Raw genomic sequence first — 16,980 nt, 5'->3', positions numbered from 1 at the left:
ATTTAAATAATTACCCTTACAAAAACCACCTACCACCTAGAAAGCCATGGAAAGAACTGCTGGTGCTGGGTTTCTTTGGTTCTGTGTATGAATTCCTATACCCTAAGTGTCAACAAAGGAATCTCATGTGGGTATAAACATGGATCACAGCTTAGGTAATCAGGGCTCAAGAAGATCCTCCATTACTACAGAAAAATTCTGTTTCAGTTCATCTGCATATTATATTTTGCTTAAATTAAAAAAAATTTATATCATTTTTATTTGTTCAAAAAAAGAAAAATTTATTTGTCTCAGCATCAACTAACAGTTATTAGTTGATAACCATTTAAAAATATTATCTAGACTAGGGGTTGGCAAACCTTTTTCATAAAGAATTAGATAATAAATGTTTTGGACTCTATGGGCATATAGTCTCTGCTCAGATACTCAATCCTACCACTGTAATGTGAAAGCATCCATAAACAAAATATTAAAAAAATGAGTGTGGCTATGTTCCAATAAAACTTTATTTATAGACAATAAAATCTGAATTTCATATAATTTTCATGTGTCACAGAATACCATTCTTCTTTTGATTTTTTTTCAACAGCTGAAAAATGCAAACACCATTCTTAGCATGTTGTCGATACAACAGGTAGTAGGCAGGATTTGACCCATAGGCCATAGTTTGCTGAGGCCTAATTTGGTTCCAAATAATTATTACTTAAAATATAGCTCTTTGTATTTTCAATTATTTATTTAAAATAATTTTTGTTACCCTTTTCAAATGAAAACATTATTCTTCGAATCAAAATTTATAATTTCCAACAAGTATGACTTATTAAAAAAATTAAGAATTAAAAAAAAATATTTAGGGCTTCCCTGGTGGCGCAGTGGTTGAGTCCGCCTGCCAATGCAGGGGACACAGGTTCGTGCCCCGGTCCAGGAAGATCCCACATGCCGCAGAGTGGCTAGGCCCGTTAGCCATGGCCACTGAGCCTGCGCATCCAGAGCCTGTGCTCCGCAACGGGAGAGGCCACAACAGTGAGAGGCCCCCATACCACAAAAAAAAAAAAAAAAAATTTACATCATCTTTTATCTATTAAGTTAGAGAGAAAAACAGGACATTTATACACAAATATGTTTAACTTTACATACCACTGATGCTCCTCTGCCAGTCTGTGTACTACCAAGCCATGGCATGTTAATTGGAGTACCAGGATTGCTATGTGTGTATGGGGTTGTACCCTGCACAGCTGTTAAATCATCACGAGCATGTATAACCAAGAAATCTTCTGACCTACAAAGGAATATCAGCCAGAATGAAAGCAACCCATCAGTTCTTCATTTCTTCTGTTATACCTGAAAGCTCTAACATATGACTTTGTATTTCCCTTTAAAATTAATTTTCTTCAGCTCTGAACTCTCAACTTACAGACAATAATTTCGTACGTGAACAATTTCAGATCCCTTCACCTATTCTCTTCTAACCCTCGGTTCCCTTCTTTAAAGCTCCAGCCACCCCTTCTTTACTCTTTAGCGTATCAATTTCCACTTTGCTTACAATCTAGGACTATTCCTTTAAAAAATCATTTGAAAGGTATAGTTCTGTGGATTTCATTATTCGTACTGCAATGTCACCAAATAAAAACAAAGTATAAGGGTACCCTTTGGTTTCCATTTCTATATCATCATCTACCCAAGTATAGATCTGTGTAGCCAGAATTCCAGAAACATCTAGTTCTTGAACATCATGGCTTGAAGCAATTGCTATGCAGTTTCTATTCGCCTGAAAAATAAATCATACAGTACTTTTTAAATAAAAATGCGTAACATGTATATGCACTACTTTTGAAAATGGAGACTACAAAACAGCCTCTAGAAATGATAACTTTAAGGTATAGAATAAATAGTATTTTCACAAATATTTTAAATTAATTTTAATAAATAACTTTGAGTGAAATAATCATCAGCTTGAGCTTGGAGATATGTTTATATTCTAAGAATTCCAGAGCATTCAACAGAAAGTCAGCTATAAATGGAAATGCACATGCCACTTCATTTCTTCTCCCAGCACTGTCTCTCTAGTCTACTAGAATGGTACAATCTCCTTAAGGTTTGCACAGTTCAGAAATGTAGAGTGAGATGTTGAACAATATAGGGGCCCTGGGAGGTAAGGAAAGGTAAGGGAGATAAGGAACTCCAAACTAAAGAAATAATGGTGAATTATTCAAATAAGATGGTATCACTTTCACCTAAAGCCTTTCAATCTTAGGCAAGACAAACAGAATTTGGGAAAGGGTCACAAAGAAGAGGTGAAGAAGAGTGAGGGAAGTATGTCAGAAAAAATCATAAATGAAAAGTTGGTCAGACTAAATGATAGAAAATTTTAAACATCTACAAATTTAAAACATGTATCTCTAAAACAGAAAATGAAAAGATATTGACAGCAAAAAGAAAACAGGATTAGTATTTCCATTATGTAAAATGTTAAATACAAACTAATAAGAAAAAACTGAGACCCCAGAGATATGTGGGAAAAGGATATTAACTAGACTGTTGGAAGGTAATTCTCCATGGGACTCTCCACTTTTGTATGTCTTGTGAGTTAGTCAATGACTGCCTTTGTTTCACGGTATTATTGCCAGGATGTCTATATAGCTATAGTCTCTCCCTCCAGATCAAAAGGCAGATAAGCTTAATGTACATTAGAAAAGATTTGGGTATCACTGGCCTTCTTGCTGTCCCTTTGTGGGAACTGTACCTCAGGGAACCAGAGCAAAAATGCTAACATTCTAGTTTTTGCTATTAGTAATAAACTGTCCTTTGTCTCTGGTCTTGTGTCTTCTAACAGTATCCATTAAACTGTGAAAGTTAACTTGTTCCATTGAATGCAGGGGAAAATCTCAGATCATTCTTGACACAGATAATTCACAACTAAACAAATGGGGAAAAGTTCAATCTCATCAGCATTTTAAATTACTGCAATTTAAAGCAAAGGATATTTCTTAGCTACAAATTTAACAAAGATGTAAAAACAATATATTTGAAGAAATAAAAATTAAACAAGTACACTCTTACAGAGTCAACAGGAGACTTTGTATATGACTGTTCATTACTATTTACTTATATAATATATCCAAGTAAGAGAAAAAAGCTAGTCTGTTTTATAGCACAAAATATTAAAACCTTATTTTCTTCAGGGGAAGGAAGTGACTTGTTGAGTGTAAATAATAATTTTATATTTGTATTGTGTAATATGTATATATCATATTATATAGATACTACATCATGAGAACTGCCTGGCTAAGGGGCGAATCCCAAACTTGCCTGCTATGAACAGAACTAGTCACTGTTAGGGAGAGTCTATGAGGAATATGAGATGAAGAACACAGGTAAAGATGAGGACAGAATGACAAAGGATCTATCTCGGTGAAATCAAAGAAAAGACAGGCATAGGGAATTCCCCAGTGGTCCAGTGGGTAAGACTCTGCGCTTTCACTGCTGAGGGTGTGGGTTCAATCCCTGGTCAGGGAACTAAGATCCCACAAGCCGCACGGTGAGGGCAAAAAAAAAGACAGACATAGCATAGGAAGATGAAGAATCAACTAGAAGTCCCTATACATTTTGCAGTAAGGCAATTAGGGAAGATAGGAGGGGAAAATGACTAAGATAAATTTCAACCTTGGACCACTGTACCGAAGGCTACCTCTTCTGTAAGTAGCTTATAGACACCTCTAAGGAGGATATTGAGTAAGAAAGCTAAGGAATACAAAGAAAACACTCTAGTTGGGCAGCTATTATAGCTGAAAGTCAAAGAGGGAGAATTTCTGTGAGTCACATATAAGCTTAATTTTGATCTATACGAAGAATCACATTCAACATATTCATATAAAGAAACAAGAAACATTTTCTTTGGATTAGCTGCATGTGTTGTATAAATTCTAAAGGCAGGGGACTTCCCTGACGGTCCAGTGGTTAATATTCTGTGCTTCCACTGCAAGGGGCATGGGTTCGATCCCTGGTCGGGGAACTAAGATCCCGCATGCCAAAAAATAAAAATAAAATAAAATAAATAAATTCTAAAGGCAACTGCATATATAAATACTTGAGACCTCTCTCTGTGTAGTAATAAAACATTTTATCTGCTATATATCCAAGATCAAATAAATTATCAAACAATATAATCATTTTATAAAATAAAAAATGTATTCACATTGTAATTTAAGGAGTAGAAAGTAGCTCTGGGAAAGGGAAACACTGCTACTGAATAAACTGACAGAACAGGAGACATTCTCCAACTATGAATACTTAATCAAAGAAAAGAAAAATGTCTATGTACTTACTTTATTAACAGCAAAGGCAGTAATTATATCAGATTCCTTATGAATAATTCTTGCTTTACCTCCAGGATATCCCGAATCTGCTTCTATCTAAATGGAGGGAAAGAAAATACAAAAATACAGTGATTTTAGTAAATGAAAAAACATAATATATGTCAGTCTTTCATTTAATACTTGCATAAATTAAGAAACTTTTCAGGTATTTCAAATCCAAAGGTACTATTTTACATGTTACTTATTTCTAAAACAAAATTTGGCAAGAGGAATTTACATCTTTTCAAATTTGCTTTTTCACATATAAAAAGATCACTGATATACAACTTCATTAACTGCTTATGTTCTTAAGCTGCAATAAGTTAACTTTAAGACATTCTAATTATTAACGTTAAGATAAGTTTACCGCGTTTCGTAGTATTATAATCCTTTGATATTTTAAATATTTTAATATTAAAAGGTCAGAAGGTAAATATCTTAGGTTTTGCAGACCAGTAAAGAATTATGTTGCATATTCTTTTTTAAAACAACCTTTCAAAAATATAAAAACCATTCTTAGCTCATGGCCTACAGAAGAACAAGTAGGACACAGCCAGCTGAATATATTTTACTGACTCTTTATCTAAAATAACTTTTAATTTATTAAAGGACTCTGAAATCCAGAAAGGCATAGTAATTTGCCCAAGTCAGTAATCATTTTAATAGCTGAATAAACCATAATTCAATATACTTTGGACAAGGGAAATATTATTTGACCTTTTGCTTACCCCACAGAAGGTATATACACCTTTCAACTCAGAAGAGAGTACTGTATAAAATCAACATTTACTAAAATAAACAGAGGTAAAATGAAGAGGCAATTGTTAAGAGTTGGAGATGTTACTTAATGTACTATTTTGTTTCATTTTATTTTATCCTAACCTTCAACCTTTAAAATGAATTATTATAAATTGTTTCACAACTCATTGTGCAGTGCAGAAGTTATTAATTTGAAATCAGAAAACAAATTTACTTCCTGGAAAATTTAGATAAAATATCACCAATCCCCATCCATTGTTTGACCACAGAACTGAGTAGGGTGAGCAGTATTTTTAAAAATGGCAACTAAGATGACAGTTCATTTGCAAAGTTGAAAGAGACATAATCAAACCAAAATAACCATATGCAGTCAAAACTCATAGTCACTGGATGTAAAGATGTCAAATATACTCTAATCTTAAATGCAACTGGATAACAAACATGAAAGAATTTCACTGCTCGTACCAGCATTTAGGTTGATTTGAGAAGTCAACTTCTTTTTTAAATAAAGTCTTAGTTCTGGTTGAGGTCCATCATCCAGTAAGAATGTCTAAGTCAAATTCTGTAATTTCATGACCAAAATCCCAACTTAACCACCTATCTGCCTGGTATCTAAAGTACACTAAGGGTCCACTACTGGGTGTTGAAGAAATTGGAAATAAAGACAAATGATATTTCCATGGAATAGAGGGATATGCTATTTGCTGGTAATGAATGGGTGGGTGGAAAATTTCAGTTTCACCGGCAGCACTTCTTCAAACTTTACACTCACAGAGAGGAAAGCATGAACTTCATAAACGCTTCTTCAGTGTGGGAATACATTCCTGTCCTTTAATTATCTAGATTTACTAAAACATTGTTTCTCAATAGTGCGGTCCCAAGAAGATCTGCGTGAGAATCAATTAAAGGGGGTGGGGTGGGGTAGAAGGAATGGTGTTTGGCATCAAGAGTTTATGCATATTCAATTTTGAGAACAATCGTAAGTTGTAGGAGATGAATTTGGAGAAGTAGGCACAGTTTAGCTTGCATGGGGCCTTAAAAGCCATAATAAAGAATTCAGATTTTATTTTAAGGTTAAAAAACCATTGGAGGGTTTTGATAATTCTGGATGTTGTGGGACAAAACATAAGGGGCGTGAGACTGGCTGCCAGGAAACTAGTTAAGAGGCAACTACAGTAGCTGAAGTAAGAGGCAGCGGTGTATTTGATTAGAGGAGTAGGAATGGTGGTACTGATTAAGTGGTTAGCATTAGGATAAATTTTGCCAATGGGCTGAGACTACAGTAGTGAGTAAAAGAGAGGAAGCAAGGGTGACTCCCAGTTTTCAGACCGTTCTCAAAAAATGATACTGAGACAAAAGTGAAGGAAAGAATAGGTTTAGGTTGGGATTAGGGGAAGATAGAAAATTCTATGTTTTAACATTGAGGGGGAGGTAACTAATAGATTATATATGCAAGTCTGGACTTCATGAAATGAGCAGGGCTGGAGAGAATTAAGAATTATAATTTGTATGGAAACACAAAAGACACTGAATAGCCAAAGCAATCTTGAGAACGAAAAACGGAGCTGGAGGAATCAGGCTCCCTGACTTCAGACTATACTACAAAGCTATAGTAATCAAGACACTATGGTACTGGCACAAAAACAGAAATATAGATCAATGGAACAGGATAGAAAGCCCAGAGATAAACCGACACACATATGGTCACCTTATCTTTGATAAAGGAGGCAGGAATGTACATTGGAGAAAGGACAGCCTCTTCAATAAGTGGTGCTGGGAAAACTGGAAAGGTACCTGTAAAAGTATGAGATTAGATCACTCCCTAACACCATACACAAAAATAAGCTCAAAATGGATTAAAGACCGAAATGTAAGGTGAGAATCTATCAAACTCTTAGAGGAAAACATAGGCAGAACACTCTATGACATAAATCACAGTAAGATCCTTTTTGACCCACCTCCCAGAGAAATGGAAATAAAACTAAACAAATGGGACCTAATGAAACTTCAAAGCTTTTGCACATCAAAGGAAACCACAAACAAGACCAAAAGACAACCCTCAGAATGGGAGAAAATATTTGCAAATGAAGCAACTGATAAAGGATTAATCTCCAAAATTTACAAGAAGCTCATGCAGCTCAATAACAAAAAAACAAACAACCCAATCCAAAATTGGGCAGAAGACCTAAATAGACATTTCTCCAAAGAAGATATACAGCCTGCCAACAAACACATGAAAGAATGCTCAACATCATTAATCATTAGAGAAATGAAAATCAAAACTACAATGAGATATCATCTCACACCAGTCAGAATGGTCATCATCAAAAAATCTCGAAACAATAAATGCTGGAGAGGGTGTGGAGAAAAGGGAACACTCTTGCACTGCTGGTGGGAATGTGAATTGGTATAGCCATTATGGAGAACAGTATGGAGGTTCCTTAAAAAACTACAAATAGAACTACTATATGACCCAGCAATCCCACTACTGGGCATATACCCTGAGAAAACCATAATTCAAAAAGAGTCATGTACCAAAATGTTCATTGCAGCTCTACTTACAATAGCCAGGAGATGGAAACAACCTAAGTGTCCATCGACAGATGAATGGATAAAGAAGATGTGGCACATATATACAATGGAATATTACTCAGCCATTAAAAGAAATGAAATTGAGCTATTTGTAATGAGGTGGATGGACCTAGAGTCTGTCATACACAGTGAAGTAAGTCAGAAAGAGAAAGACAAATACCGTATGCTAACACATATATATGGAATCTAAAACAAACAAACAGAAAATCGTCATGAAGAACCTAGGGGCAAGATGGGAATAAAGACGCAGACCTACTAGAAAATGGACTTGAGGACACGGGGAGGGGGAAGGGTAAGCTGGCACAAAGTGAGAGAGTGGCATGGACATCTGTACACTACCAAATGTAAAACAGATAGCTAGTGGGAAGCAGCCGCATAGCACAGGGAGATCAGCTCAGTGCTCTGTGGCCGCCTGGGGGGTGTGATGGGGAGGGTGGGAGGGAGGGAGACACAGGAGGGGGGGAGATGTCGGGATATGTGTGTGTGTATAGCTGATTCACTTTGTTGTAAGGCAGAAACTAACACACCATTGTAGAGCAATTATACTTCAATAAAGATGTTAAAAAAATCACAATGAATATGGTCTTAAAGGTCATCTTAATATAAGGTTTCAAGTCATGCTTATAAAATGTGATTGGGCTGGATAAATGAGGGAAAAAAATCCAAATATGAATGCTAAAAGAGTTTTTATGAGATTAAACAGATAAAAAAAGTGAACAGGACAATTGTGGTTGACATGTATACACTGATGTGTATAAAACTGATGACTAATAAGAACCTGCTGTAAAAAAACTAAAATAAAATTCAAAAAAAAAAAAAGTAAAGAATTATCATATGATCCAGCAATTCCACTTCAAGGTAAATACACAAAGAACTGAAAGCAGAGACTGGAACAGATATTTGTATACCAATGTTCACAGCAGTACTACCCACAATAGTCAAAAGACTGATACAACCCAAATGTCCATTAATAGCTGAATGGATAAACGAAATGCTATATATACATAATGGAATATTATTTAACCTTGAAAAGAAAGGAAATTCTGAAACATGCTACGAAATGGATGAACCTTGAAGGTGTTACACTAAATGAAATAAGCCAGTCACAAAAGTACAAATATTGTACGATTCCACTTATATAGGTATCTAGGGAAGTAAAATTCATAGACAGAACGTAAAATGGTAATTGGCAGGGGCTGGGGGGAGGAGTGGCAGAAATGGAGAACTACTGTTTAATGGGTAAAGAGTTTCAGTTTAGGGAGATGAAGAAGTTCTGGGGACGGATGGTAGTGATGGTTGCAAAACCATGTGAATGTACTTAATGTCACTGAACTGTATACTCAAAGTGATTAAACTGATAAATTTTATACATATATTTTACCAAAATTTTTAAAAAAGGAAATCTTATGTGGAAACTGATCTGAATAGTGTCTGGGTTCCACAAAGCTTCCCTTAGGAGTGAAGAAGGGAATAGTACTAACAGACTAAATCCAGGATTCTACTACTATTTCAATTAAAGCAACAGCATGTTTAAAACTATCAACTCTCATTTAGTAAATAAGACTTCAAGGGTGGAATGAGCTCGGTGTCACAGAACAGGTCTATAGAAAAGCTGTACTCCAGGTCTCATTAGTTGTTTTCAGTTACTAAGACTTTCTACAATATAAAGCTGTATGCCTGGAGTACTTCAGCACTACTCTAATGATATAATAAAACAAACATGAAGATGAGATCTAAAGACTATCAAAGGCATACTAGAAAGAAATGGGAAGCAGTCAGATAAATATAAAATGACACCAATACCCAAAATATTAGGGAATATAAATATTAAGAAATAATTTTGTTTTCAAGATTGTAGCAGAGAAATGAGAGGTAATAACACCACAGATTCTACTGTGTATTAAAAGGATAAGGGAATATTATGCATAACTTTACATCAATAAATATGACAACGGAAATGAAGCAGACAAATTTCTTGAAAGGTATGGACTACCAAAAGCTCACTCAAGAAGAAACTGAAAACCTGAACTGCTCTATATCTGTTAAAGAAAGAAACTGAAGTTGTAGATTTAAAAACTCCAGGCCCAGATAATTTCTCTGGTGAATTCTACCAAACACTTAAAGAAGAAATAATACTGATTCTACACAAATTCTTCCAAACAATTAAAAAGGAGAGAACATTTTCCAACTCACTCTGTGAGGCCAGCATTTGTTAAAACACACACACACACACACACACACACACACACACACACACACGAAAAAAACAAAGATAAAACAAAAAACCCAGAAACATTAAAAGAAACTAAAAACCAGTATCTTTAGTAAACATAGGTACAAAAATTCTTAACAAAAATTTTAACAGATCAAATCTAATAATATATAAAAAATATACCACATCATGACCATATGGTTCTTACCCTGGGAATGCAAACTTGATTTAACATCAAACAAAGCCATCAATCTACTTAGCCATATTAAACAGACTCAAAGCAGAAAAACCATATGATCATCTCAACAGGAGAAAAAAAAAAAGCATTTGACAAATTCCAACATCCATGCCTGATTAAAAACTCTCAACAACCTGAAGAAAGAAAGAAACTTCTTCAGTCTTATGAAGGGCCTCTAAAAAAACCTTACAGATAACATCATACTTGATGACAAAAGACTGCATGCTTCCTCCCCAAGATCAGGAACAAGATAAAAATGTCTGTTTTCACCATTTCTATTCAATACTAGACTGGAAGTTCTAGTTAGTGCAGTAAGATAGTAGGGTATTAGCATAAAGATAAACAAATAGATCAATGGTCCAAAATAGAGTCCAGAAATAAACTTCCAGATATATGTCAATTGACTTTTTAAGAGAGAAAAGCAATGCAGTGGAGGAAAGGATAATCAAAGCGGTGGGACAACTGATACACAGATTTAAAAAAAAAAAGTAACTACAATACATACTTCACACCGTATTAAAAAATTAACTGAAACTGGGTCATAGGTCTAACCATGACTATAAAACATCAACAAAGCAGGAGAAAATCTTTGTGACGTTAGGTTAGGCAAAATTCTTATAGAAAGAAAATCCATACACAGAACAAATTTTGATGAGCTCCAATGTATCAATTAAGAACTTCTGGGGCTTCCCTGGTGGCGCAGTGGTTGAGAGTCCGCCTGCCGATGCAGGGGACACGGGTTCGTGTCCTAGTCCGGGAGGATTCCCACATGCCGCGGAGCAGCTGGGCCCGCGAGCCATGGCCGCTGAGCCTGCGCGTCCGGAGCCTGAGCTCCGCAACAGGAGAGGCCACAACAGCGAGAGGCCCGCGTACCGCAAAAAAAAAAAAGAAAAAGAACGTCTGCAGTTTAAAAGAACTTGTAAAGAGAATGAAAAGACAAGAAATCATCTAAGAGGAAATATTTTAAAATCACATATCTGATTTGTATTTAAAATACATAAGGAACTGTTGAAACTCAACTAAGCAAACATACAACCCTATAAAAACAGACACAACATCTGAAAAGACACTTCAACCAAAAAGTTACACAAATGGCAAATAAGCACATGATTAAGATGCTTAATGCAAATTAAATCCATAACAAACTACCAGTACACATCTACTAGAATGGCTAAAATAAAAAGGCTGACCATACTAAGTGTTGGTGAGAATGTTAAGCAACTGATTTCATATACTGTCGCTGAGAATGTAAAATGGTACAATGGAAAATACTTAAGCAGTTCCTTAAAAAGTTAACCATACACCTACACTATGATTCAGTCGTTCCATTCCCAGGCATCTACACAAGAGAAATGAAAGCATATGCCCATACAAAGAAACTTGTGCATGAATATGATAAGTAGTCTTACTTGAAATAGCCCCAAAATGGTAACAGCTCTAGTGTTCATCAACAGGTAAATGGACAAACAAACTGTGGTATAGCCATAAAATGAATATAATTCAGTGATAAAAATGAATGAACTACTGAAATAAACAATATGGAAGAATCTCAAAATAATTATGCTAAGAGAAAGGACACAGAGAAAAAAAGACATATTGTATGATTCTATTTACATAAAATTCAAGAAAATGCAAACTAATCAGTAATGTCAGGAAGCAAATTGGTAGTTGTCTGAGAGAAACAGGGCAAAGTTAGGAAGGGAGAAGCAAGGAAGGAATTAAAGTTTTGAGGTTGATGGATATATTCATTATCTTGATTGTGATGATGGCTTCACCAATGTATACATATGTCAAAGTTGACCAAACTCTACACTTTAATAAATATGTGCAGTTACTTTAAGTCAGGTATACCTAACAAACCTGTTTAAAATAAAACTGTAGCAGATGGCTTGGAAAATTCTGGCCAAAAATTGTTATGATGTTAACCAAACAGAATGACTGCCTTTTGATGTAGTGTGATGACTACAGAAATACAACATTCTGATTATTAACATTTTATAAAATCTGTCAAAAGAAAAGTCTTAGGATAAGAATTCATGCTAATGTATAGACTATAATAATTAATGAGTACCCAGGCAAAGAATATTGTTAACTGATTAAAAGTCTGAATTACGTTCCCTCAAAACTTCTGAAGGCCATTAGAAATTTCCAAAGTTAAGTATGGACGGCATATATTTACTTTGCCAAAGTTTTAGTTACAATATACACTTTATATCAAATCAGTCTTTTTAAATTAATTGCATAGAATCCTTTGGGAAAGAAAAAGAAGTGGAAATTAGTAGCCTTAAAAAAAATATTTTGAGAAATCATTCCCCTAAAAATTACTCTGTTGAGATTGTCTTAAAATAAGAATATGAAACATATAAATTAAATACCAACCTACTAAAAGTTGTATTTGAATGTCTGATCACAGAACATCTGGGAGTTATTTTACGATTGTACAAATTCTCATCCTTTCTGCTCTTATTCTCAAGTACTCTGAGTACTTACTATGCATAAGGCAATGTGCTATATGCTACTGATACCAGTAAAACAAAGGCTACATAATAGTATTTGATATATTTCAAGTAATTTACATCATAGGAGAGAATTTTATCTTCAAAAGTGATACTTGCAGAAACAGAACAATACTACTATACTTCTATAATACCTACTGTAATTACATTTTATTAAGAACCTTAGTTTTATTTACTCAGAAAAATCTGCAGCCAAAACAGGATACATTCAACTCCCTTTAAAACTGCATTGTCTTAATAACAAAACAGAAACAATTTTTATGATTGCAATATTTAACTTGTTAAAAAAAGAATAATTTGAGGGAATAGTAATTTAATTGCATTAGAAACAAAGTCCAGTCCAAAACTAAAATGCAAACACTTTGTTTTTCTTGTTAAAGAATGCAATTTCTAATTTCAGTTGAATGATATTTTGTACCTTATTGATGTTTGGCTCCTCCATCATAGAATTTTTGATGGTTTCACAGCTGTCCTCTAATGACTTCATCAAGAAAGAATAACCACATGACAAAGAGTAAGGATGAGATGTAACATGCAAAATACTGGGGATATTTTTTTTTATTTTATTTTTAACTAAATTTACTAAAAAACAACACTGGACTGAGTTATTATTTTTTTAATTTCATATATTTTAAAAGAAGCATGTGTGGGGATGCATGATTGGGGTTTGGGGAAAACTTAATCCGTCGGAACTCCTTAACTATCACTATAAATTTTATTCTATTTCTTAAGAAATTTTTACCCACTTAACTCATTTGAAACATTGACATTAAAGCAAGATTGAGCCCAAAGTACTTTATACTACAAATTTCAGAGCTACTAGTGCCAGAGTACTATCAACTGAAAATTAAAGTAAAATTGCTCTCTTACACACTATTAAGTCTTGTCTCCATTATGATACCTCATTCCTCAAGGAAGACCTCCTGATTAGAAAATTTTTGATTCCTAGGTTTCTAATTCTCTCCTTCTCTTGATTTAGCCAGAAACAGTCAATAAAATGCTTGGAGACACATATCATTTTTAAAAGGGGATATTAGCACTTGTTAAAGAAAGAGATGGTTCAAGATCTTTAGTTCTCAGAAAATGGAAAAAAAAAAAAACAGAAAAAGGAATTGGGGATAAAAATGACAGCTGCCAAGCATTTTTTTTGTTGTTGGTTATGATTCAGATATAGTCTATTTGCAGCTATCTATACTTTACTTCCAAATAAGCACAAACAGGAAAGAACTTCTATTTCAAAAATGCATGTGCCAGCAAACTACATTATATACGAAAAGAAAAGAACTGAGGATACACCAGGATTTTAATGTCAGATGAAGAAAATTTCATTTCCAAACATGTAAAGGAATAAATAAAACAGCACTCTCAAAATACTCTCCAACATCTCCCAGTGAAAATTCAAGGCCTGTCACACATCTGTTAATATTTCCTAACCATCTGAAAAGTCAGGGACTTGGGCTCAACTATTTAAGTATAATCATCATTTTATAAAGCAGAGAGATGGAAGGTAATTTTGTTAATACCACAAAAAGGCTAGTCAACAAAGATTAAATAACTTTGTACCAACTCTATAAAGTTAATATTTTATTTAATTCCATCTAATCTATGTTTTACTACATAAAATTTTTCTTTTCATATTTCCTTTATCAAAATGTCACTATCATCAAGAATAAAACAACAAAGTAGTAACAAATAATTTCTAATAACTACCATTAATCACGCCAGGTTTTATATAAGTTAAATTCTGCTAATCAAAGTACTATAAGGTATATCATATTCATTTTAGAGATTAAAAAAAACTAAAATCGGAGAAAATATTTAGCTTAATGATAGCTATAAAACATTCAGTGCAACATTCATATTCATGCTTCTGATTAAAATAATTACAATACAAAAATAACTAAAATTTTCTTAAGATATCATGAAACTCCTAAGAAAACTAAGAATAAAACAGCAGAGGAATTTAACAGGAATAGTTGTACTCATTTATCCATTATCCCTCCATATGCATTCTGGCTTGGTTATGCTCCTCTATTTCCTTAATGACTCTATTTCCTGATTCAACTAGACAATCCAGTGGTAAACTAGTTTTCTGTTTTGTTTGTTTTGAGAATGATTTCATTTCCCAAATGCACTAAATATATCAGCAGTGGAGAAATGTTTTTATCTTCATAACTATATTAATCAAATACGGCAACGGTTTTTAAAAAATGATTTTGTACTTGAAATTACTATGCCATATTTGCATGTTCATATTACACGGTACATCAAAGAAATCAAAGAAGTAATAACAAGCAGAGTAAACATGCCATTTATACAGAATGCAGCAGTGCTTCATATACCATTATCAGGATGCTTTAACTTGTAATAAATTATTTTAGGCAAAGGTATATTTAAAATAAGAAACATTACCTCAGCAGTAAACATATTATAGTTACTCTGACACTCTTATCTAGCACATTCATTTTTTTTTAGCACATTCATTTTTAATTTTATTTATCAAAAAAATTTCTTAAACTGTTTTAAAGGGAATTCATATACTAAATATTTAAGATATATCTTGACATAAGGTTAAAAAGAAATACATTAATTTGTATTATATCTAATTGTATCTATTGTTTGCCTAGATTTCAATGTTATACTAAGGTACACATGTCAGAAGTCTTCTAAGTTATTAGCAAGAACACTATATATTTTGTTTCCTGACTTGGCTATTCAAATATATTTACACAATCAGGCAAATAGTAAATAACAACACATGCAGTTGCCTCTTACAAATTAGTTCCTAAACTGAGAGACAATGAGATATATGTAATTTTCCTTTTTCAATAAGGTTAGATGCCATCTTGCTTTTTGCTAACTTGTCTATTAAGAAGCTGTTCTATTTCCTTATTTTTCCAACTGAAATATCTTCCTTTTCTCCTCCCACTTCAACAACTGCAAAGCTTGCTTTTAGATTAGTTCAGTGCTTCTCAAAGTGTGATCCACAAACCAGTCGCCAGTCTTGAACTCTTTGTTACTGATCCATGAGAAGATAAGGAATTAACTGCATCACTAAGTCCACTGTTTAATTTATCCAAAACTTTTTAATAGCAAAACTATTTCAAAGAAAGAGGCAATATGTTAATTTATATTCCAGTACAGGTTCCCCATATCATCAAACTGGACTTACTAGTAGCACTGAACTAAATGAGAAAAATAATCTTTATGATAATAACATCAAGGTATAATCAACCAATTACAGTATAATTATAAATTAATTTCAGTCTGCAAAATTTTACTAAGAAGTATAATCAATACAAAAAAAGGAAAATGTACATATTTGAAATGTTTGCAGTATACAAACCTAGTTTCAATGAAACTTATAAGATAAACTTTATCACATGAAAATGATGGGAAATTTCCACTTTGCCTCTTAAAATGGTAATCATGACAACTCAAAACCAGGAAACAAGACAAAAAATCTTAAGTCAAACAGTATCTTTTTGGGAAATAAAAGTCCCAAATACATCTGAATTAGTTACTTTAAATTAAATTGGTTAGGAAAATACTGACCCTCTCTTTTTCTATGTATTAACTACACAATACATGTTTATGACATAAACAATGAGTTTTTAAAAGTCTGTAAAATGCAACTTATTCTCTATAGTTAAAAATACAAAAGACTTTAATAATAAAATAGCAAACAAGTTTTAATTTATACAGACCTCATTTAGACACCTTTTCTTTGTGAATATATTTCTGATAAAGGTTTCTTGAATTTCTTCCTGCTTCACCAAGTACTGCCAAAGTCTCTTCACAGACAGTGACAGATGGTGTTTAGATCTACAGAGAGACAATATGTTTCATCATACACTTCAGAGATTTCTGGTTAATCTGACTATATTTCCTTGGTGTTATATGAATGTTTATAATAATAAATTAACTAGAATCAGACCACATCATCTAGGGTAGCAATCAGCAAACTTTTTCTTAAGAGATAGTAAATATTTCAGGCTTTGTGGGCTATATGGTCTCTCCCCCAACTACTTAACTTCACCACTGAAGTGGGAAAGCAACCATAGTTAATACTAAAATGAAAGAGTGTGGCTGTAATCCACAAAACTTTATTTACAATGCAGAAGGAGAGTGGATTTGGCCCCACAGGCTGCAGTTTGATGACCTTTAACCTAAGAACATAAGATCTAACAAAAGAGGTATGCTTCCTACAAAAGATCTAGAAGCAAAACTACTCAAAGTGTTGTTTGTGAACACATACTGGACCATGAACTGTGTTACTGATGTGCAGTGAGGTAAGAGCCCATGAAA

At 33.6% G+C, this 16,980-nt stretch overlaps 1 protein-coding gene across 3 annotated transcripts in view; it reads right to left on the bottom strand.

Moving 5' to 3' along the window:
* The window catches only part of DMXL1 (Dmx like 1), a 124,030-nt gene that overhangs the window by 25,019 nt on the left and 82,031 nt on the right, over positions 1-16,980 (bottom strand). For 2 of the 3 annotated variants that reach the window (XM_060143459.1, XM_060143460.1), the window contains 4 exons: positions 16,380-16,497; positions 4,326-4,412; positions 1,647-1,768; positions 1,138-1,279 (listed from right to left, as the gene is read on the bottom strand). In XM_060143459.1, coding sequence (XP_059999442.1) covers positions 1,138-1,279; positions 1,647-1,768; positions 4,326-4,412; positions 16,380-16,497 — 469 coding nt within the window. Of the gene's footprint in view, positions 1-1,137; positions 1,280-1,646; positions 1,769-4,325; positions 4,413-13,090; positions 13,154-16,379; positions 16,498-16,980 lie in introns of all 3 variants that reach the window. The other variant, XM_060143458.1, reaches the window with a different exon arrangement.

This window comes from Lagenorhynchus albirostris, chromosome 3 (assembly GCF_949774975.1).
Source record: "Lagenorhynchus albirostris chromosome 3, mLagAlb1.1, whole genome shotgun sequence".
In the NCBI taxonomy this organism is placed as follows: Eukaryota; Metazoa; Chordata; class Mammalia; order Artiodactyla; family Delphinidae; genus Lagenorhynchus; species Lagenorhynchus albirostris.
The sequence above is the reverse complement of the archived record's forward strand: the minus strand, read 5'-3'. Positions and strand labels throughout refer to the sequence as shown.